Source organism: Haemaphysalis longicornis, unplaced genomic scaffold (genome assembly GCF_048455015.1).
Source record: "Haemaphysalis longicornis isolate Haplotype H1 unplaced genomic scaffold, Haemaphysalis longicornis Haplotype H1 scaffold_6, whole genome shotgun sequence".
Taxonomy (NCBI): Eukaryota; Metazoa; Arthropoda; class Arachnida; order Ixodida; family Ixodidae; genus Haemaphysalis; species Haemaphysalis longicornis.
The window spans coordinates 163728141-163752838 of record NW_027526407.1 but is presented as its reverse complement, the minus strand read 5'-3'; the positions used below and the strand labels follow the sequence as shown (position 1 = coordinate 163752838).

Genomic DNA, 24698 nt, shown 5'->3' with positions numbered 1-24698 from the left:
CCAAATGAGGCACCGAATATAATAAAAGGAACACACCTGCAGTTCTTACAAGGGCATAGAGAAAATCAACAAAAAAGACCCCGACGTAGAATACTGACTAAAACAGAGCAGTAAAAATCTAAATTGAAATTGTCCCTGTCATATACTGTAGGTGTCAATGTAAATTTTTGTAAAGACGGCGCAGTGAAGAGTACACAAGCCAAATGTTATTTCTTGAGTTCCGAAATTCTTTCCAGCATTGGTGATTCGATGTGCTTTAGGATGTCTTACGTTACAACCAGGGATGTATTTCTGTAGTCTTGGCGGGCTTGCTGCGCAACATATGCTTTTAGATAGTAGGTTTAATAAAAATTGTAGAGCATAATGTTGTTTTCATTCTTGTTCAATAATACGTTGCTCCCTGCAAGTTCTGCAATATGTCAGAGATCTCAACTTTGATATCTTTTTGTTAAATCTCTCTGTCGCATGGGCCCATTTTTAAAAGTAGCAACTTTACTTCACAATACAGGCAAACTACAGTCATAAGTGCGTTCATTCAACATATTATATCAGAATGTCGAGTACCGAACGAAAATAATTGACGAGTTTGTTCCAGAGAATGTATTGTTAAAAGGCAGCACAAACACGAACACTCTAGCATGACTCTGTCCTTAGAGACTAAGACGATGAAAGTACACAATTTTCATGAGTAACTTTGTCCTAAAAGCAAATTGTACATTTTGTGTAACTTTCCATACCGCATAGGCAACAATGTGCATATTATTAACCATTTAAATTGCTTTTTCACTTGTTGGACTAAAAAACTGTTATTAGGTAGCGTTGTATCTCCTTTTTTTTCCGCATTCCCCCTTTTTTCGTTCGCCTTTCTTTTTTTGTTTTTTAGATCCATTCAAACCATAAAACCTTGCTGAAATGCTGTTCCATGGCGACGTGGGGCACGTTGTATCTCTTTTTTGTATGTGCTTTATTTTTGTACCTGTTTTCTCTGTGTTTGTTTGGTCCGGCTTCCATTGCCGATACTTTGCATCGCATCGCTCCCCTGCGTCAGTACGTGGACCCATGTCTTGTACAAAGGTCAATGTCACCACCATTTCACTTCAAGGGAAACTAAGTGTCGTTTGTGACTCTCTCCGAACCACTTTGATCCCTGCATTCCCCAGCCGCGTTCATTGCCCTCCACTCACTTCACCCGTTTTTTTCTTTTCTTTTTCCCTTTTGACATCTTACGCTTCCCCTTATTGATTCAATGCGGACCCACACAATGTATTTCTGATAACACACTTCTTCTTGTTACTATTTGTACTAGTTCCGCATTTTAGAAACTCTGGTACCTCCTCATCTGCCTGTGGCCCGAATGCTTTCGAAAAAATAGCAGCAGGTAGCCGTACCTGGCGGTAACCATCCGGAGCTCGTCTGTGTACAAGCTCGCGAGCTCACTCCTCAGACCCGCGCGCTCCGGCTGTCACGTTGTATCCCCAGCGATACGCAGAACTTTCCTGTTAGACTAAGCCCCGCATTTCTCGTGTACGGCACCTTTTGCCTCGGCTTCACCGTACGACATGAATCTAACGCTTCTTCACTTCTCTTCACCTCTGCGGTTTTTTGCTTTTCTATACTTGTGCGTGTATCGCCGCACAGAACCTCCTTTTCGAATCATACATATATTTGAACAGGCAACCATACAACTGTATTTACACCCAATTCATCTAGAGTACCTGTATCTTTGAAAAAGACCTGTCCATGGTCAAAACGTTGGAACAAATATCATTGTTATGTGTTTCGCTGTAACTAATCAGTCTGAGTTAACGTCGTTCAAGGTGGATCACGTCGTTCTTCGGTGATCCGTCTTGCTGTAGCGTAAGATTCTTAGCAGGAGCTCCGCAGTGCAGGCCCTTGAGTGGTCCCTGATTAGCACTTCAGGGGCTCCATGTCGCAACATAACTTGGCTTATGAAGAACTTCATGACTTCTTGTATGTGCAGTCTCCCTCGGAAGAGCGGCGGTTTCTCCGTAGCGCGTCACGCAGTCTGTCGCTAAGGGCATCCACTTGTTCTCGGATCGTGACGTAGGGAACGGGCCCAAGAGGTCTATCCCAATCTGTTGGAAGGCCCTTGATGAGACGGTGATCGGATGCAGAAGTCCGCGCTTTTCGTCGATGGCAGTCACGGCAGCTCCGGATGTAGTAGGACACATCGGTTGTAAGCCGGGGCAAGTAGTACTTCGCCCTGATTTTTCCAATAGTGCGTGCTCTGCTGAGATGTCCGGGTCGTTGTGGCGCGGTTCCAAAATTTCGTCACGAAGGTCTGCGGGGATAACAAGAAGATAAGCTGTTCTCATTGGATGGTTGAAATTTTTCTTCACAATGACGCAGTTTTTCAGGCCGTATGCTGGTAACTTCGTTTGTAGACCCTAGGCACGGTGACATTGCGTCCTCCAAGGTAGTCGATAATGACGCGCAAATCTGGGTCGGCACGCTGATGGGCGGGTAGGTCGCTCTCTGTCACGACTCCGAAGTACGTGCTGTCTTCATCGGAGTCTTGAGCGGGGGGTCGACGGGGCGCGGGGCAGACAGTCGGCGTCGGAGTGTTTCCTGCCGGTTTTATAGACGATTGTAACGTGAAATTTTTGTAGGCGCAAGCTCCATCGCCGAAGACGGCCAGAGTGGTCCTTCAAATTAGCGAGCCAACACAGCGCATGGTGGTCTGTCACAACCTTGAACGGTCAACCATACACGTATAGGCAAAATTTTTAAATGGCCCATATAATGGCGAGGCACTCTCTCTCTCGGAGGCAGAGCAGTTTTTCTCCTTTCACAGACCACGGCTGGCATAGGCGATTACCTTTTCGCTACTGCTTTGATTTTGGGAGAGGACGGCACCCAAGCCTATATCACTGGCGTCAGTGTGCATTTCCGTTTCGGTTTTTTCGTCGAAGTGAGCGAGCAGAGGCGCGCTGTGCAGGCGTTCTTGCAGCTCACAGCATGCTTCCTCTTTGGCGCTTCCCCAGCTGAAAGGGGTGCTATCCTTCGTAAAGCCCGTGAGTGGTTTTGCAATGGTTCGATGAAGCGACGGTATTACGAGCATAATCCCAAAAATCTTCCGCGCCCCTCTTGTCTTGCAGTCTTTTCATTTTGCTGTGGCTGAAGTTTTCGCCAGGTCGGGCAGGACTCCCGCGGCGTTTACAACGTGGCCCAAAAACTTGAGTTCCTCGTACGCGAAGCGGTACTTTTCAGGCTTCAGCGTTAACCCCGACGTTCGAATGGCCTCGAACAGACTCAAACCTTTCGAGGAGTTCTTCGAAAGTCCGGGCGAAGACCACAACGTCATCGAGGTATACGAGCCAGGTGTGCCACTTCATGCCAGCTACCAGTGTCCATGACTCATTGAAACGTTGCTGGCGCCGTACACAGCCCAAACGACATCGCCTTGAACTCGTATAGGCCGTCCGGGGTTATGAATGCAGTCTTCTCTCGGTCAATCTCGTACACTTCGATTTGCCAGTAGCCCGACTTGAAATCCACCGAAGAGAAGTATACTTTGCGTGGCGGAGATGGTCGAGGGCGTCTTCGATTTGTGGCAGGGGGTACACGTCCTTTTTGGTGATTTTGTTCAGTCGCAGGTAGTGAACGCAGAACCTCAATGTACCATTATTTTTCTTCAAGAGTACGACCGGAGCAGCCCAGAAGCTTTTTCATGGCTGTGTAATGTCATCGCTGAGCATGTCATCGACATGTCTCCCGATGGCTGCCCGCTAGTGTGACGACATGCGGTACGGTGACTGTCGGGTAGGTCGGGCTCCATCCTCTGTTATTATCCGGTGCTTCGCCAGAGGTTTCTGACGTAATCTTGATTTCGACGAAAAACACTCGCTGTAACGAGGTAGCAAATATAACAATTTGTCGGAGTTTTCTTACGGCAACGCCGGGTGCACGTCGAAAGGTACCGGCAGCTTGACGGCATCTGCGCGTGCGCGTTCAAAGTTGGCGACAGGGATCACTTGACTTGTTTTTTGCCCCTTCTTCGAGGAACGCAATCGCCGCGCCCTTGTTTAGACGCTGGTACTCGGCGAAATTAGTGACCGAAACTTGGCATTTGCATTGTTCTAAACGCGCAATACCTCTTGCGACGGATACACCGCGGTCGAGAAGCAAACATTGGGCACTCTACGATAGCTTCGTTGTCGGGAGCGGCATCTTCACTGTAGACTGTGGCCATCAAGCTCGCGTGGGGTGGCAGGGTGACGTGATCCCCGGCGATCCTTACAGCAGCGCGGTGTTCAGGGTTCGCTTCCGGTGCATCGAGTGAGTGGAGTCAAAAGTTATCTACCTCTTCTGCAGATACACATTGCACCATTCTCCGCCAAAAAGGCCTTACCTAGAATTACAACGCGGGAGGGGTTAGACAAAATTACGAACGCAGCAGGGTCCTCTTTCCGAGCATGCCTGCCCAATGCACTCCGCCCCATTCTTATACTTCTGATTATTTCTGCCACATGGTTGGGATCCGGGGTCAAAACTTGGCCCAAGTTGATTATTCACTCATCACTTGAACTTTACAACCAATCTCAAACTGATGTACTGTCCTGAGGTTATTGATCAATGCTTTAGTTTTCTGCATCTTAATTTTCAATCCCACGGTTCTACTCTGTTTGTCCAGTGGGTAAGCATGCTTTGCAATTCGTCGTCGAGTTGCTTTGCAATTCCTCCTCGAGTTACTTAGCAAGGCAACGTCATCAGCAAATCTGAGATTTCTGAGGCATTCTTCATTAACACTTAGTCCCACCTGTTCACAATCCAAAGTTCTGAATACTTGTTGTACGCATGCTGCGAATCACATTGGAGATATTGTGTGTCCGTGTCTGACTGCATTCCCTATAGGTATTTTACTGCGCTCCTTATGATGGATGAGGGTAGCTGTGGACCCATTGTGAATATGCTCTAGCATTTTAACACAATGCTCGTCTACACCCTGGTTCCATATTACCTGAATGACTCCTGAGGTTTCGGCTGAGTCAAAGGCTTTCTTATATACTATGAGGGCTATATGTACGGGTTACGTATACTCCGCGCTCTTCTCTATCCCCTGATTCATCGTGTGAATATGGTCCATTTTTGAATAGCCTTTACAAAACCTTTCTGGTTCTTCAGGTTGAGGGATTTGTAAGGTGGTAGTAATTCTGTTAACAAGTACCTTGCCAACTACCTTGTAGATATCTCACAGTAAGCTGAATGGCACGTAACTTTTCAAGTCCTTCATGTACCCTTTCCTGTGGATTAGGATGATGTTCGCGTTATTCCAAGATTTCGGTACACTCGCGGTCGTTTGTATTGCGTGCACAGGTTTGCCAGTTTTACAAGTACAAATTGCCCGCCATCTTTCAAGAGTTCTAATGTTATCTGATTTTCAACAGGTGATTTGCTCCCTTTCATTTCTTTCAAAGCTTTACTTACCAATTCTATCGTTACCGGTGTGATATGGATCTCCTCTGAACTACGTACTCGTTCGGCATTATCCTGGATGTCCCGCACCCTGTACAGATCCGTATAGAACTCCTCGGCTACTGTGACTATTTTGTCTATATTTGTGATGACTTTGCTTTGCTTGTGTTTAAGTTGATACATCTGATTTTTCCCCACGCCTAGACGCCCCTCACTGCTTTCAGGCTGCCTCCATTCTTTACACCGTTTAGGATCATTTCCATAATATACTTCCGTATGATAGTTGTCTTATGCTTATTGATTACTTCGAAAGCTCCAATTGTTCTATTCTCTTGACTGAAGTGGATATTGTCGTGGTTTGCCGTTTCCTAATTAAAACTTTTGTCTCCTGGGAAAGTTTAGCCGTATCCTACCTAGCCATCGTGCCCCTGAAGTCTACTGCACATTCCGTGTAAAGCATGTAAGATTGTCGCTGGCTGCCAGTGTCGGAAGCTCTGCTTCCCCGGTAAGAGCTCGGCAGCGTGATTCCTCGGCAGCGCGATCCTGTATTCTTTAACTTTTTGTCTTACTGTTAGCTCATTGATCCGCATTTTTGTGCTAGCTTGTTACGCTCCCTCCCCAAGGCTAGCCTAACTGCACATCTTACCGAACGGTGGTAGCTACACCTTACCCTTCCGAGCACTTCCACATCCTTCACGACGCCAGGGTTGTCGCATAATATGAAGTCCATTTCATTTTGATTCTCCCCATTTGGGCTCCATCAAGTCTACTTCCGGCTGTCTGGTTTGCAGAAGAAGGTATTCATGATGCGTAGATTATTCCCTTCTGCGAAATCGGCTAGGAGGTCCCCCCTGCTCTTTCTACAGCCTAGACCTGGCAACATAAGCTGCAACATCAGTTCGCAGAACAGAATAATCTAAGCAATCAACACCTTCTGCAACACCTTCTGCAAAGTTCAGTTCCAGCTCTACCGTTTGCAGAAATTGTTGATGCGTAGATTATTCCGTTCTGCGAACTGGACTAGTAGGTCCCACCTGCTATTTCTACAGCCCAGACCATAGTTCCCAACTGCCTGGTCTCCAGCCTCATTCTTTCCTGCCTTAGCATTGAAGTCTCTTATATTTACGTTATACTGTGTTTTTACTTTAGCTATTGCCGATTCCACATATTCGTAGAAGTGTTCAACTAGCTGGTCGTCGTGGCTTGATGTAGGTGCGTAGCCCTGTATAACCTTCAGTTTGTGCGTCTCATTAGGCCTAAGTACAAGACTAGCTACCCTTTTGTTAATGCTATAGTTTTCGTTTATGTTGTCAGCAATGCTTTTATTCACTTAACGTCCCACTCCCGGGTCTATTCTGTGCACTAGACCATGGTAACATAGGACGTGTCCATTTTCAATGCGAAGCATCTCATGCTCAGGGCTGTGTTCCTCCCTCCCTTGTCGCTGTTGTCCGCCGTCCGCACACCCACTTCACATACCTGGCCAGGCACCGCTGATGATGATTGTGGCAAGATGCCCCTAGGGATGGGATTAGATGTGAAGCATCTCATGCACGGGGCTGTGTCCCTCCCTCCCTTGTCGTTGTAGTTGTCCGCCGTCCACATAACCACTGCGCATGCCTGGCCAGGCACCGCTGATGATGATTGTGGCAGGATGCCCTAGGGATTCGTCAACCAAAGAATCCATCACGAGATAGCTTCACGTTCAACCACCGTCGTCATCTTCCCGTAAGGGAACCCTGAGTAGTATGCCAGACATTCCTCCTCTCCTCTCGGAAGCTCCTCTCCTCTCCGGGATTGCGCAACGAATGGACACACCTGCGGCTGCGCGCGCAATAATGCGAAGCAGCTTACGGTTAGAAACGCTACGGTAGCCGTTGCATACTCCGCTGGGGGCGCCACTGTAGCTCGGTGGTATATATGACACACGGGCGCGCACTCCGCTCCCCTCATTCTACTCCCGCAACGCCACGATCGAACTGAAAACTAATGCGAACTTGAGTTGACCCCTTGGCTGCTTCGCATACTACTCAGGGTTCTACGGGAAGATGGTTAAATATTTTTTCACCACTGCAAAGGCTTCATCGGTTCTCCTAACCTAAATAGACCCTATTCAATCCTATTTATTGCCCTCTAATTTCTCGAACAACACCTCTAGCCTCGCTTTGCTAGATGAGGTTCCTGCGATAAACGTTGCCAGGTTCAGATTCCAAAGGCGGCCTGGCACCATTCCAATGGCACCATCTCCTGCGTAACAGGTCTTACCGCCGCCATGGTCAGTTGGTTCGCAGCCACTGGACACTGAGGCTGGTGGAATAATTTTGTTCATCAGATTTTGTGGTTATTACTCCACCATGGTGGCAAATCCTGCTCTGGTGAGGGAGTGCGTTGCCGGCAATGGTCGCCGAGATCAGGCCGCACCCCAAGCCTCATTCTGCAATTCCATCAACACGAGCATTGTTTCTTAATCTGGCGGGAATAATCCGGCACCGGGATTCGAACCATGGTCCTTCAGAACGCAAGGAGGATGTTCTACCCCTACGTCACCACTGCACCGGTGTGGGAGGTCATTTGTTGTCGTTGAAACAGATGCAGATTTTTTGAACGACAGAAAGAAAGCAATGAAAAAATACCCGCCGGTTGGGATCCAAGCCCACGGCCTCCAGAATTCTCCCCCAAGCTTTCCTTGGCATTTTTGCCAACCCTGATTTCTTTTATATATATATATATATATATATATATATATATATATTTAGATATATATATATATATATATATATATATATATATATATATATATATATATATATATATATATATATATATATATATAGATACAGAAAGATAGGGCAGCAGTCTACAACGCCAAAGGAGGCATAGGGGTGTGGTCAAACTCTTTTCTATTTCACTACGGTTAATGAAGTAAACATTTTTTTAATATACAGAAGAAAGAAAGAAAGAAAAACACGCGCCCAGAGTGGGGACCGAACCCACGCCTTTCGATTACATGTCGAATGCCTTACCAATTCGGCTATCTGGGCGACTGTGTTCTCCTTCACTTTCTGGGATATATATATTTACTAGAAGTGTATCTGATGCTTGAGGGTGGTAGCCAGCGCCACTCTGACTACACGGGGAGAAGGGGACCTTCTACACGGGGAGAAGGGGACCTTCTTCGAGCGTCTACAGCCTGTCATGAGCGGGTAACTGGCGGGAAGCCCTCTTAAATAGCCCAGAAAGTGAAGGAGAACACAGTCGCCCAGATAGCCGAATTGGTAAGGCATTCGACATGTAATCGAAAGGCGTGGGTTCGGTCCCCACTCTGGGCGCGTGTTTTTCTTTCTTTCTTTCTTCTGTATATTAAAAAAATGTTTACTTCATTAACCGTAGTGAAATAGAAAAGAGTTTGACCACACCCCTATGCCTCCTTTGGCGTTGTAGACTGCTGACCTATCTTTCTGTATTTTCCTCAACGAGCCCCTCATTTCCTTACTATATTATTCTGCGAAAGCCTAGCGAGGGTCTCGGTTCTGGCAGCCTTGATGCCTAGGTAGCATAAGAGGGCTTCCCGCCAGTTACCCGCTCATGACAGGCTGTAGACGCTCGAGTCACGCCCCGGTGGTTGAAAAGAAGGTCCCCTTCTCCCCGTGTAGTCAGAGTGGCGCTGGCTACCACCCTCAAGCATCAGATACACTTCTAGTAAATATAAATAGCCCAGAAAGTGAAGGAGAACACAGTCGCCCAGATAGCCGAATTGGTAAGGCATTCGACATGTAATCGAAAGGCGTGGGTTCGGTCCCCACTCTGGGCGCGTGTTTTTCTTTCTTTCTTTCTTCTGTATATTAAAAAAATGTTTACTTCATTAACCGTAGTGAAATAGAAAAGAGTTTGACCACACCCCTATGCCTCCTTTGGCGTTGTAGACTGCTGCCCTATCTTTCTGTATTTTCCTCAACGAGCCCCTCATTTCCTTACTATATTATTCTGCGAAAGCCTAGCGAGGGTCTCGGTTCTGGCAGCCTTGATGCCTAGGTAGCATAAGAGGGCTTCCCGCCAGTTACCCGCTCATGACAGGCTGTAGACGCTCGAGTCACGCCCCGGGGGTTGAAAAGAAGGTCCCCTTCTCCCCGTGTAGTCAGAGTGGCGCTGGCTACCACCCTCAAGCATCAGATACACTTCTAGTAAATATAAATAGCCCAGAAAGTGAAGGAGAACACAGTCGCCCAGATAGCCGAATTGGTAAGGCATTCGACATGTAATCGAAAGGCGTGGGTTCGGTCCCCACTCTGGGCGCGTGTTTTTCTTTCTTTCTTTCTTCTGTATATTAAAAAAATGTTTACTTCATTAACCGTAGTGAAATAGAAAAGAGTTTGACCACACCCCTATGCCTCCTTTGGCGTTGTAGACTGCTGCCCTATCTTTCTGTATTTTCCTCAACGAGCCCCTCATTTCCTTACTATATTATTCTGCGAAAGCCTAGCGAGGGTCTCGGTTCTGGCCGCCTTGATGCCTAGGTAGCATAAGAGGGCTTCCCGCCAGTTACCCGCTCATGACAGGCTGTAGACGCTCGAGTCACGCCCCGGGGGTTGAAAAGAAGGTCCCCTTCTCCCCGTGTAGTCAGAGTGGCGCTGGCTACCACCCTCAAGCATCAGATACACTTCTAGTAAATATAAATAGCCCAGAAAGTGAAGGAGAACACAGTCGCCCAGATAGCCGAATTGGTAAGGCATTCGACATGTAATCGAAAGGCGTGGGTTCGGTCCCCACTCTGGGCGCGTGTTTTTCTTTCTTTCTTTCTTCTGTATATTAAAAAAATGTTTACTTCATTAACCGTAGTGAAATAGAAAAGAGTTTGACCACACCCCTATGCCTCCTTTGGCGTTGTAGACTGCTGCCCTATCTTTCTGTATTTTCCTCAACGAGCCCCTCATTTCCTTACTATATTATTCTGCGAAAGCCTAGCGAGGGTCTCGGTTCTGGCAGCCTTGATGCCTAGGTAGCATAAGAGGGCTTCCCGCCAGTTACCCGCTCATGACAGGCTGTAGACGCTCGAGTCACGCCCCGGGGGTTGAAAAGAAGGTCCCCTTCTCCCCGTGTAGTCAGAGTGGCGCTGGCTACCACCCTCAAGCATCAGATACACTTCTAGTAAATATAAATAGCCCAGAAAGTGAAGGAGAACACAGTCGCCCAGATAGCCGAATTGGTAAGGCATTCGACATGTAATCGAAAGGCGTGGGTTCGGTCCCCACTCTGGGCGCGTGTTTTTCTTTCTTTCTTTCTTCTGTATATTAAAAAAATGTTTACTTCATTAACCGTAGTGAAATAGAAAAGAGTTTGACCACACCCCTATGCCTCCTTTGGCGTTGTAGACTGCTGCCCTATCTTTCTGTATTTTCCTGAACGAGCCCCTCATTTCCTTACTATATATATAGATATATATATATATATATCATAGCGAATTTGAATGGGAAATGAGGGGCTCGTTCCATTGAGACAGACATAAGGGTTGACAGTCAAGAATGCCTCAGAAAGCAAAGAGGAGAATGCGGTGGGTCATTGAAACAGATAAACAGATTTCAAAGACAGAAAGAGGAGGAAAAGTTGGAGAAAAACGTTGCGGGAATTTTTCTCCAATTCGTTTCTGTCTTTCAAAATTCTTCTTCGGTTTTAATGGCCCACCGCATTCTGTTTTGACTGCCAACCCTTGTTTCTCTCTCTCTCTCTCTCTCTATATATATATATATATATATATATATATATATATATATATAGGGAACGAGAGGGCTGTGAAGATGGTCACCACCAGATAGAAATCATACTTTTAGGAAGGTTGCGGCCTCAGACCACTGCCAACGTTTCGACAAGGAGACTTGTCTTTTTCATGGCATCAGGGTTCATCTCTGGCACACTGTTTTATAGCTACAGATTGAGTTGGAGACAGAAAGCTGAGGTTGTTAAGAGCGGGGCCGGAAGGAGGACAGCAGAGTGGGTCAACGGTCGGTTGAAAGGAGAGAAATAGTGACAGAGAAAGGGAGGTGTGCTTATCGTGACAGGGCCTCGCAGTAGAGAAAGAGGGAAGACGACGCGAGGGTCGGAGAAAACAGGGCGGAACGGTTTAAGCTTGGCTTCGGCGGGGTCGGGCGACCTCAAAGGAGGCTTCCGGGAAGATCGGGGACGAGAGGGGCGTCTTGGGGGTGCAATTGCAAGGTTACTGAACTGTGTGTAAGAGAGAAAACTCGTAAACAGCAACAGCCCTTATAGTTTGAGGAATTTCGACTGGGGAGGTCAGTGTTCGCAGGAGAATAGAATTGGTATGCGCGGGTGCAACTCACGCGGAGCTTTGCGGTTCATTCAAGGACTTCTCTTCTGTTTTCTTTTTTTTCCTTTATATATATATATATATATATATATATATATATATATATATATATATATATTTATAGCGGATCAGAAAGGGTAAATGAGGGGCTGGGTGAATTAAGACAGAATAAAGGTTGGCAGTCAAGAAAACTTCAGAAAGCAAAGGGGGGAATGGGATAAGTCATAGAAGCAGATGAAGAATTTTTTGAGTCAGAAAAAAAGTGGTGAAGTGTATGCCCGCTGGGTGGATGCCAGCTGGTTGGCATCCGAACCCGCGTGCGATGACCACCCTGCTACCGGCGGGGCTGTTTCCCCACCATTTTCTCGCGTATTTTTGCTGAGGTATTTTTTGTTTTCTGCACTTGGGGGATGTAGCCAGCGCCACTGGGAATACTCGGGGTGAAGGAGACCTCTATTTTAACCCCCGGGCTGTGACTCGAGTGTCTACGACATGTCGAAAGTGGTCGACAAGTTTTGAACCCTATATGTAGGTATATATATATATATATATATATATATATATATATATATATATATGTCCGACAATGTTTCTGCGCTATAAGCTTAACTAATCAGTATTCACAGCGATACACATCACACAACAGTGTAGTATTCGCACTCGCGAAAACACGGCTTGTATGCGTGGAAAGCATGGCGTTCAATTCAGAGTTCCGTTTTGTTATGGCTTTGTTTTCTGCGCAGCACTACGTGTACATCGGCTGGCTCTCATGTGCCTTCTGCCTGTTGTTTGCGATTTATGGACCGTGGATCATGGACCCGTCTGCACCAACTCCTTGGTACGGCACCTTCATGGTTATCGCGTCTGTGTTGTGGGCCACGGGCATCGCGTGGATTGTGTATGCCTGCGTCTCTGGCTGCGGAGGTGAGTGGAATGGAATGCAAAACCTGAACTAAAGCTTCAATGCGCGAAGAACACTGAGCATCGGATGTGTTTCTACAGCTGACTTTACTGCCCAAAATATTCTCTAGATTGCTTGTTGCGGAGGAGAGAATAAACAAAAAACAGGTTTAGTAGAAATGACTTTACACTCAACAGAAAATAGAGGTGCATTTGCCAACTGTCGACTTGTGTGTAGTATATGAGTCCACATTGTATGAGACATTTTATTCTTATATTTTAGCAGCAACACTTTGGTTTATTTAATTCAACTGTGGCACGGACAGAAGGACAGAACATAAAGTTTTGAATATGCGCAGAAGATTTTGGGGAAGTCGCTGTTCTAAAGTCGTTCCAGTTGAAGGTTATTAAGACGAGCCGTGCTGCACTTTGAATTATCCTCTTTCCCCTTTTTCTGGCCGATGGCGTCTATTACACGAACCGCACACGTCGATAGCACACCAGTGAAGTGGAAACGAGTTCTGCTGGAGTAAGAATGCATGCAGTGCTCCTTTTATGATCGTGCTATGCAGGCAATCGTTTTTTAAAAACATAATTTCAAACAGCTAATACGATTACCGCACGTGTCATAAACGAACGCTAGATTGACCTCCTTAGAAGTACAACAAGGCAGCAGTGTTTCCTCTCTGTATAGGTGCATGTACAGTAGGTAACGGTAAAATTGTTTGTTTACCTAAAGTTTAGGATACAAGCTGCTCACTGCGCAGCTTACGACATTTCACCCTGTAGTTGTCTCTATAATCAAATTTGCAAACACGGACCAGTGCGTCTTCTCCTCTAAATGCTACCATCATCTACGTTAGTTGCTGAGCTTGGTCTATCTGCTGATGGTGTAAATGGAACGGCCGGTACTCAATTTCCATTTCTCTTGAAAGTGGTGGAGCCGAAGTTTCATCGTGCACCATTCTTCTTGTTGTTCCCTTAGATTTTGGTTCGCGGCGACGCTCCGCACGTTTTGAAATACGGTAAAATCTCCATTAACAGAAATCGCTGAACTAAATCACCGCTTAATCGGGAAAGTATCGTGTAAGTTGGTTGGTATTGTTTTAAAATAACGTAAAACAACTCTCGGTAATCGGAAGTAAACTTTTTGCGTAGCCGCGCAAACGGGACCAGAAATGGAACTTTGTGTCAAACCCATTGGTATGATAATGACTTTTTTACGGTTGCGGTTGTTTCGTTTTTGTTTTTGTTTTTCTTCCCCAATGTTTCTTTTGCGTACTTAGCCTCATAAGCCTGGCCTCGTTAGTGGTCAGCCGTGTTTGCGCAACGAATGCAACATCGCAGTTCTTGTTCCAGTCGTTCAGTCTCAATTAAGACGCCGATGTCAGCGGGTTCAACTCCTGCCGCCTCGTTCGCGCCATCGTAGTTCTACTCGTGATTTATTACCGCGTTGCGGTCTTCGAAATTCGGTGGGTCGTACGAAACTGTGAAGGCGAGGCCTCTAGCCTCCGTGAAAATGCAGTTTCCAGGATTGAAACAAAAAAAATTGGGGCATTTAGTAGTGCACAGCGACTCATTCTTGCCAAATCAGCTTTGTGATTGCTCTGCGTAAACCTCGTGTAGTGTTCTTCCTTTCTGAAAGACTATCAGGCTTTCTGAAAAGCTATCAGCTACATTCACCTTCTAGTGCTCGATGCGTGGAGCAACAGCCCTCATGTAAGACGTAAGCATCGTATACGGAAGATGTTATCGCATTTATCAAAAGTTGTTGCTGAGCGAAATGGTGTCATGAAATGGTATGAAGAGTGTGTACGCACAAGATTATGCACTTTCACATTTATCTCTGTAAACGGAACTCCTGGTAAAGGGAACTAATTTTTTCGGTCCCCTTAAGTTCCATTTATTGGGAGCCTCCTGTATTGTAATGAACGCTTCACCCGTTCGGGTTTGAGGGAATGGAAGAACAACGAAAAAAAGCAAAGGAAAGCGTTTGCTTCGGCTGTAGTTTCTGTGCTGGCACGTGGCGACGGCAGCAATCGCGCCGTTTTCATGACAGCCGATTCGAAACCTTTGAATAGGCTTAGTTATACCGATTAAGATTAGGCCTTCGAAGGCGCGATTTACGGCGCATAAGCTGTCAAATACCACAAATATTGGTTGACAATGATCATCTAGACTTCCCTAGTAATGTACGCTGGGTGTTTCGGGCCACAGATTCGACGGCGTAAAATCAACGCGGCAATTACGCTTCCCACCCCAATTTGTGCATACAGAATATCGAAATGTATAACTTTGGAATTTTGGCACTCTCACTTTCTTTATAATTTTTTTTTGTTTCCCAGTGGCATATAACGACAAAACGAAATGAATTTCTGGCTATTCCATTGCTCGACTGTGACCAGTTACCAGCCTGACCCTCAGATATTAGCTTAGCATCCTTGGGATGACGGGGATGACTGCCAGACCATTTGCACCAGGGTCAGCACATTCAATAGCTGGGATGACTTCATGAAGCTGCTGAACGACGTCTGTTATCTGGCAGCCGCGGCCAAAACATGTTTTTCAAAACCGCGAAGGATATTTCACGAACTTCCCTACATTCGGAAGACAACTCCTTTAATTTTTTTTTTCACGTCGGCCACTGTAGTTGAGAGCGCGGAAAAAAAGCTCGATGCGTGGAGCAGCCGCCCTCATGTGAGACGTAAACCTCGTATATAGAAGTTGTATCTGCTTTTAACAAAACTTGTTGCTGAGCGAGATCGTTGATGTTTAAAAAGCCTGGCGCTACAAAGGCGTGACTGAAAAAGGGTCGGTGCGACGCATGCAAAGGAGACACCATGCGACGACAAGAAGGCGCCTGTGTTAGTCGTATCTCCTTCTTCAAGGTATGTTATCCTCCATGTTTTTTTTTTCTTTTTATATCGCCGTTCGTCATCGTGCAAAGAGAGATGTGGTGGAGCAGGATTGGGTTCGACACATAATGAATAGCATTGCCGCTTTCATTTTTAACGCACTGAACCTCCAGAATGAAGGAGGAGTGCATGACGGGAGAGTGAGTTTTCAATGCCTAGGCGGAGTCTGATGTTTATCAGTCTGTGGTTATAACAAATACATTTCACAGTGTCGTCCACCCCTCATCTTCGTTCGTCCTGACCCGTGTGCTACTTCTGTGGAATCCAGAGACACGTTTTTCGCGTTTTCTGTAGCCACCTTCAAGACAAAAGGCAGAAAAGCACTAGTCCATATTACCATGGCACCGATACTTGTATGGCTACCGTCAGCGTACCTTCGCATTCATCAATCCACCGGCTTCCTTCCCACAGATTAACTCCATCGTTCTCCATTCTACCTTTCTTCCAGACTCCAGCCACCGCCGCTATTCCGACGGTGTGTGTCCCCCCTAGTCCGCAGCTTAACGTTCCTTACAGCCACTTGAAAAAGTGCCCCCTGTCTGTTTTAGGTCAGCCTGCGGCGCGAAGAACATGCTCGTCGTCATCTCTCTCCACGGAAATTTCATAAGTTCTAGCGAAAGGATTTTGGTTTGAACGCCTTGATGGCGCGGGATTGTGTGCCAGTAATTCTTGCAGATTTATGTTAGTGTCTCCTCGTGGTTATACCTACGTACACTTATCTATCATTGTGTGCTGCTTAAACGGTCCTACTGCAACCTCGGGTTAATATACGGCACTGGCTTTCATAGGTGGTTGCCCTAGTCTCGTTCCCCCTGCACTGCTAAATTCGTTATAAACAAACTGATTCTGGGTTGAGGATTTTCATCTGTTTCCCGAAGTTTGAAAAATTATCCAGCACTGTCTCTGAAGCGCGGCTGCTTTTTTGTGATAAGTGCCATAATGTTTTCAGTACTGTGCAAGAGGCAGTATTTTCTGTTCGAGCAGAACGGTTTAAGAAGGCGACGTGTTAGTCATCCCTTCATCCACCGTTCTAGTAAAACACTCGTGATCGCTGCTTGCCTGCTATGGTTTTAGAATGTGTAAGCAGTACTTGCTGCAACAATACCACTACCGAACCTCTTTTGCTACCTGCATATGATACTATTGGGTCTGCTGCTAACAGCAGACTCTGCCTGCTGTGATGCTCCGCTGACCATCGACAGGAATCTCTACCTCGGTCCCTGAACACTCCTTGCCTCATCTAACTGCAAGCATCAGTTCAGACTGCAGTACTTAAAATAGTAATTACCTACCATGCATCACAAGCGCTAATCTCCTTCTCGCTATCATTTTGCTTAGCTTGAACAGACGACCGCAACAGAGCACCAGATAAGAACAACTTTCTCCCTGTCATCCGATGCTACCACTATCGTGTAGCTTCTTCTCACGGAAAGTTTATCGAGGACCATGTTTCTAACATGCTTCAGCGCAACATCATCCTGCCCTGCGTTCGTCCTTGCGTTCCCTGTATCTATGTTTTCCAAAAGGAAATGGTCCCCTGAATGTATGCGTTCATTGTCGTGCACTCACTAAAATTCGTGAATCAGGGTTCAGGGTCAGGCGGGGACATCTTCGGCTGTCCGCACAGGATCTGGATAAACAGGGTAGACGTTTATGAATGCAGCCTGTCTACACTTGGTCTTTCTAGACAGCTGAGGTGCGCACGGTTGAATTGCAGTTCCAGCGATTTATAGCTACGCGCTAATGCCCTCCCTATATACCTGAAAGTTTGACAATATCCAACTCTTTGTGCGGCTGCACCCCCTTCTTGTGCACTATTCCCGTAATGACCTTAACCATTTAACTTTGGGTGGCCCTGCAGCGACTTTTTGGATGTCCCTCTCGTGTTGACTTTCTCTTTTTATTCTTAGGCATCATCGATATTTTTGTCCTGCCTTTTGAACCGACGAAATGTGGAAAGAGGTGGCGTTCTGTTTTGGAAGGGGGTTGTGTTCACGTGTGTTTCTCTACCATCTGGATTTATTTTGGCGAGAATCACTTCCCGCGCGTCTCCTGACATTGTGTGTGCGTGCGTGCACGTGAGCGTGTGCATGTGCGCGCGTGTCTGCTCGCATGTATGTGCGCGTGTGTGCGTGTGCGCGTGCGTGTGCGTGCATGTACATGCGTGTGCATGCGCGTGTGGGTGCGCATAAGCGCGCGCGTGTGTGTGTTTGCGTGTGTGTGTGCGCGCGCGCGTGCGTGCCTGCGTGCGTGTGCATGTGTACGTGTTTGTGTGTGTGTGTTTGTGTGTGTGTCTGTGTGTGTTTGCGTGTGTGTGTATGTTTGTGTGTGTGTGTGTGTGTGTGTGTGTTGACTTCATATATCTTTCCCCATTTGACAGTGTTAAAAATCCCCTGATAAGCCAACTGAATCTTATCTGGAAAGATTTCAGCATCCGACCGAAACGTCGATGAGCAAATCGTTTTCCTATACAAGAAACCACTCCGCACGCGATGATGGAAAAGAAGGCGACTAGAGACACTTCACCCTGTGTGTCTAGTTGTGTTAATGTGTGCTCGTTTTCTGCGCAGTTCTTCCTTGTCGTAATAAACCAACTAGTTTAAGTTAATATTCTGCTGAAGTTTCTCTGAACCGTATACTCTTCTTACCGACCTCATGATACCCGACGACAGCCCCTTTTTGCCGTAAACGTATATTTATGGTTGGCACACCCAGGCGAACCTCTTCCAAAAACTTAAATTTGAACAGCACGCTAACTGCAAAAATGGCGATTATAGGACGGCTTTCTCTACTCGCTATTATATTTTGCGGTGATTATTAATGTAGTATTACTGAAACATATGTGATTTGAAATTCCCAGAAAAATACGACAGCGAGACATTGCTATGATTTTGCGTTTCAACTTTCTTTGCTTTCTTTAGTGGAATTTTTCGCAGGCTAGCAGGAACACCCGAATGTCGTATGCACTGTTTATTATCTTTGTTCATTTTTGTTTACAGGAATTTTTACCAGTGTCCTGACAAGCCGCGCTTTGGAGCCACTGAGCAAACTTACCTTTTCAACCTACGTCATTCACCAAGGTGTTGTGCATATATATTTTGCCAATCTGGAGGGCACATTTTATTACAGCTCCTTTTTGGCGGTAAGTATGAATTGGTGTAGTGTGGTGTCGTTCAGAAGGCGTCTTTGCTGCTCTTTGGCAGCTATGGCCAAAGTAAAATTTCCGTTCGTACGAGTAGCCCTCATAAAATTACTTGTCTGCGAACGGGTTGTTTATGGTAACTTGCTGAGAAATTTTAAATCTTTCCGTAAACGTTTTCACCGTATGTGATGCTCGCGGTTTAGCAGTCACATTCCCATCCCTATAACGTTGCCTTGAAACGCGTTAAAAATTGTTAGATTTCCGGTTATGAAGGTACTGCGTGAATTAGTAGAAAAGCTTCAAAAATGCTGTGAAGTATCCTGTTCGTACTCCCGCTTTAGGACTTAAAAGCTGGTTTACAATGAAGAAGCTTTAATGTCGTAGCTGTTCTGTTCAATGCCGTGAATAAGCACCACAAATTCGTTTCAGCGCAACCCCATCAATAAGGTTCATTTGGCAACAAAACACGTCACAGAAATCCCCCAAGGATTGAAATACTCCCTGGTGTGAGCACAGCTATTCAATACTTTGAACGTTATTTGGACGCGATCTCAGTAATGCAGTTCTTTTGCTGCGGGTATATGTAAAGCTTTCCTGTGCGCTGGCAGTGGCTGCCAGTCATGGAGTGTTATTATTGCCACATCTCAGAGGAATGCGAATAATCATTTGGCCAGCTACTGGGCTTCTTTGAATTGTTGATTTCTTATTTGCTTTAGGTTTGCATTAGGAAAAGGTCGATCTTTGTTCGCTGGGGTCGACACCGCAAATGACTCAAAAATATCGTTGGTCGACATCCTAACCCAAAAAAGCATTCTTTTCATTTTATTTTATCCTAATTTGTGTTGATTTCTTTTTCTTTCATCGAGTGTGAACTATGCTGTAATTGTGCAAGCTCATCCTTTTCCGGATAGGCTATTGTTGTCATTTAGTGTGTTTTAATGACACAGGGTGTCTGTGGCGGAACAGCGCCATGTCCATTCTGTATGGTCTGCAACTGCTGGCCATATAAAAAATATTGAATGGTATGAGGGCGATGTGCAACAAAACTATTAATACAAGTATGAAAAGGGTCCTACATCAAAAAAATGAAGTTGGTTACAATGTGAGCGGAAAATAGCAAGGGCAAAGCAGAAAGTGATCCAGGGAGTCCTGAACATATGGCCCTTGTTCATGCAATGGCCGTGAAGGCTTGGGTCACACAAGGGAGCCCACAGTGCCGCTTTCGCTCCAGAAGAAGCATGTGGTTACGTTCGATATGAGAAGGAGAAGGAAGTGATTGTTGGGGAAGGGGGGAAGGAGAGATAGAGGCCGATAGCTGTCTGACGTTACGCCGACACCTCAACCGGCGGAACGGAAGGGAGGAGGGGGATAGTAAAGGAGCACGAAGAGGAATAGTGGAAGAGAATGCGTATTAATTATAGTAAATTCTAAGTGGACTGACTTGAGGAATGTAATCTGAGTGATGAATTGAGAGCGCGTGACGGCCTCCCCGACCCGCGCAGTACCGGCACACCCGACGCGCGCCAGGCCCGGCCGCCAGAGGGAAACGCGCAGCACACCCCACCCAGACCCGAGGCCCACCCCCAAACCCTCGGACGGGGCCAGGCAAAGAAACAAAACCGGTTGACCAGGGGAGGAGAGGAAAAAAAAGTAAACAGAGTTCGAATACTTGTTGGCCGCGATGAATGGGTTAATACCGGTTCCAGTTGTGGGGAACACCAGAGAGCAGTATCAGTAAAAGTGGGTTGGGGGGGAAGCTCCGATACATGGAGACATAATGTGGGATAGCAAAACAAAAAAAAAGAAAACTAAGAGTGGTAATAATAATGGCCGTAATGAAATAATAATACCAGGGAAAAGAAAAATAAGGTTGATAATACTGCAAACAGTACTATACGACTGACAGTTCGTTACATAATATAACAAATGCCAATGAACAAAAAATAAGAGTGGTAATACTAATGACAGTAATAGGCGATTACATAATGTGGGATAATAATACTTAAGTACAGGAAAGTAAGAGTAAAAATATAAGCGAGAGTAATTTATGGTGACACAGTGGGGTGGCTACATGAGTTGGGTTATATGAAGAGAATACCAAAGTACAGAAAAATAAGAGTAATAATATGAGGTGAGTTTTAAGAATTCTGTAGCATACGCTACATTGGTCGAGGTTGAGCAGTTTCGCGGGACCTTGAAGGGACGTGCGGCGCAAGCGCGAGGAGCATTGGATTGGACTGGATTGAGTTAGATTGGACTGGATTCGATCGGATTGGATGGGATTTGGGATGGATTGGATTGGATTAAATTAGATTGTACTGAATAGGATTAGAAATCCAATCCAATTGGAGTACGGGTGTATAGAGAATTGGGTCAGCCCATTCGCGGGTGTGCGCATTCCAGAGGAGTGACGTCATAGCCGCGGCAGACGCACTGGCGCCGGCGCGTGCCCAGCTGTGCGCCTTCGTTGCACAGTAGCCAAGTCTGACGGTGCGCCGGATCCGCGTGATGGCCATTTCGCGTGGCTCCGGGAGAGCCCTGCTGCGCATGCGCGAGGAGCAGTGACTGGACTCGACTGGACTGGACTGGACCTAATTGGACTGGACGGACTGGACCCGACTGGACCAAACTGGATCAGATTAGATTGAATTGGATTGGATTAAAAATCGTTTTAGCAGCAGTAACCATGATAATGAGCTGATCCTCGACAACCAAGAAACCTAAGAATAACCAGCTGTGCCTTAGCTCACGCTACGTATATCCTGGCATAGCCGAGCTAAGCCACTACTAATCTTTGTCATGCACTGGCCTCCGCCAAGCCCCCCAGCGGAGGAGTACCACCGTCTGGAGGTGTCCGCTTTAATGAGTGACTCAGGTGAATATGATTTCGCGGGCCCGGAGTGGCATTGCGCGGCCAAGCATGGACGACGCCGGTGAGATTCCTGCTAGTCACCAAGCATTCCTTTATTGCGCTCCTTTATCAAAAACGGCTTCTGGTAGAGTTTGTCCATGGGGCTCATCTCTTCACTTGTCGCGTTGCAGGGACGTGGTTTTTGGCAGTTTGTGCCGTGCTCATCATGTTAACGGCACGCTTGTCATTCCACTGTAAATAGAGCACGCCACTGCGTCGCAGGCAGCGAACGTCCCCTCGCGTCGCTCTTCTCTCGCACTGTCTTTGCACGCTGTTCCGCAAGAGAGGGTTTTCCGCTAAATGAGATGTACAAAGAGGGACGTGGACTTGCAGAAATTGTCAAGGTAGGTGATTTACTCTTGATCAAAATATGACTCGCATAGGCCGGTTACAATGTCGTGAGCAAGTCTCCGTGGGCTGGGTGTTTCTCGATTTCCGTTAAAAACATTGAATTGGACTGTGTAGCCTTTCCTTCAGTATGCGAGGACCCAAAGCTTATAGCCCCACTTGACGGCCTTGTAAAGCGTACACTGCGGATTCCTGGTCGTACTTTAGACTTTACCATTCGTTCATCCACACACAAATTCCGATGTAGCTGAAAAAGCTCACAGGACAGGTCAATGGTATGCTGCAGTAGATGTGCGATCCTGTGCAGCTTCCGATCGCGGATGGGATCAGTTTTCTCCGAGTCCATGGCAAGGAACGAAACAAATCCGCTCTTGGGCATGACCGTTGTGATAATGAGACCTGAAAATATCTCCGATATATTCCTATCGAGATGAAGGCGAGGCAGCTCAACGATTCCCGTGTAGAGGAGGATTTCCACGCACTGCATCACTTCGTTCGAACTGAAGTTCCTCCACGACCCGCCTCTTTCAGCGTATGTCTGCCTCTCTGAAATATGCGTCCACGCGTATTTGTTTGTGTTTTAGAATGAGAGACAGCTGGGCGAGTTCGAAGGGGTTCATATTCAAAATTTAACTGCGCGAAAGACGGATACAAAAAAGGACACAGACGAGCGCAGTGCGTGTGCGCGCGTGCGCTCGTCTGTGTCCTTTCTTGTATCCACCTTTCGCGCAGTTAAATTTTGTTTGTGTTCTCGCAGATCATGTTGATCAGCTGCGCGGTAGAGAACAGTTGGAAAAAAATTGCCGGCACGCACGAAACGCCAGGCGTTACTCCAGAGTGCGCCGCCAACTTCGAACACCGGGTTTCTTCATTGGAAAATACTGCACGCGCTTTACAGATGCCGACACCAAATTATCTCCGTTGGACGTTGAGACCCTGAAAACAAATAATATGGTACACCCTCAGCCACTGATAACTATCTATTGTGATAAGAATGTGCGCCGCACGTACAGCTGGCATTAACCCACTGGATGTTGCGTCTTTCGTTGACGCATCCTCGCCATTCGTGCTGAAACTTGATGTGTCCACATCTTCAGGCTTACTGCTGCTGATTTTATCCGCAAAATCGGCTGTAGAAGCATTCGAATTGCGAGAAGCATGTCTTCTGCAAGGAGGAGGGTCCACGCGTGACAACGACGCCAGGATGTACGCGCGCGCACCGCAATCGGAAACTTTTTACGGCGCGGGAAATCCGCCGCGAATTAACAAGCCATTAAAACATCGTGGATAACCTTGTGTTGTTCCCACTTTGTTCTCTAGATGACGATAGGCGCCCGCAACGTGCGCGCGCGCGCGGGAATTTCAACTTTGCATGCGTCAATGAAACTGATCGATTATCGACAGGCGTGTTAGCGAAAGAGTTTTAATGTTTTAATTGTGCAAGATTTCTCTCATCTGGCTAGGCTTTAGCCAGTACAATTAATTATTTTGTTTTTGCCATTTCAGAGCTACTTCTTTGCTGGAAACCTGCTCTTGTCCTATGCTGTATCGGTCATATTCTGCCTTCTGATTGAGCTGCCTCTATGTGGCATCGAGCGGCTGATACTCCCTAACAAATAGCTTTAACCAATCGCCGAAATGAAGAGTGTATAATGCTGCCATCATCAAGTTGTGAGAATTTTTTTAAGATGTTTCAGTGCCTGAATAAACAATGTAGGGAAAGGTTTTCAAATGTTATGCGTTCTTTTAAATGCCATCTGAGTAGCCAGGGTTTCGCTATTGAGGCTGGCGGCATGGATTTACAGAATGTAACAAGGAAGCCCGCAAAGCCGCAAGCACGCTCCAGGCACTGCTGCAAATTAATTACTCTATCTTGTGGCTATCGCAACTGATACACGGCGGAAGGCTTTGGAGAAATAGGCTCAGAATTGTAGAAGTGTGATGTTTAAACTAGGTGCACTTTAGCATAATTTGAACTGAACGTAACCGAAGATTTCAACCTCGCTGACAGGGAAAACGGCACTATTCAAATAAAGCGCTTGTTTGCAGCTACTAGCGCCTTACAGGCTCTTCCGTCCTTGTTTAAAGATCTCGCAAGGCCTGCAAGCTTGCAATTAGTCTACTTCTGCAAACTTCTACCGACAAGCTAATGACACTTGGTGTGCACAAAACCTGGGACGAACTCGCTGAAGCTCACAAAACTAGCCAACTCGAAACACTCAAACTCAGCAAAACGGCTCGTCATTCGCTACATCACCTTGCATACGATGCACAGGAGACCTCTTATAGTACACAGTGCATGCTGATGGTTTTACGCCAGCTTATCACCGTTGCTGCTATCCCCAGAGATATGAATTCTGTATTCAATGCATGCCGAAGAATAGACAGGGTTATCACCCTCAGAAGGTAATACGGAGACAACGAAAAAGCGGTCCGCTGCACAGGTAGTGCGCGGTACCCCCGAAAGTTTGCACAAGCCATTAGCGTTGTCAACAACCATGGCACAGAGCTCACGTCGGCCACAATCCCAATCCTGAACACAGAGTCTACAGGGGAAACCGCCTTCCCCATCGCTGCCTCAACGGGCCCAGACTACCTCATGTTCATCTCAGACTCCAAAACTGTCTGTCACTATTACTAACTAGGTCGTGTTTCTGGTCAAGCCATTCGCAACCTGCGCACTCTGCAAAGCCCCGCCGACGCTGCACCGCCCCCACTTCCCAATCT

General features: G+C 46.5%; 1 protein-coding gene across 1 annotated transcript in view; it reads left to right on the top strand.

Annotated features, from left to right (window-relative positions):
* Positions 1 to 23660, top strand: part of LOC144142048 (nose resistant to fluoxetine protein 6-like) — a 103089-nt gene extending 79429 nt beyond the window's left edge. Inside the window, exons 13-15 of the mRNA XM_077673477.1 lie at positions 12499 to 12679; positions 18570 to 18712; positions 23478 to 23660. Of these exons, the coding sequence (XP_077529603.1) occupies positions 12499 to 12679; positions 18570 to 18712; positions 23478 to 23591 (438 nt within the window). The 3' untranslated portion in view covers positions 23592 to 23660. The remainder of the gene's footprint in view (positions 1 to 12498; positions 12680 to 18569; positions 18713 to 23477) is intronic.
* The last annotated feature ends 1038 nt before the right edge of the window (positions 23661 to 24698 follow it).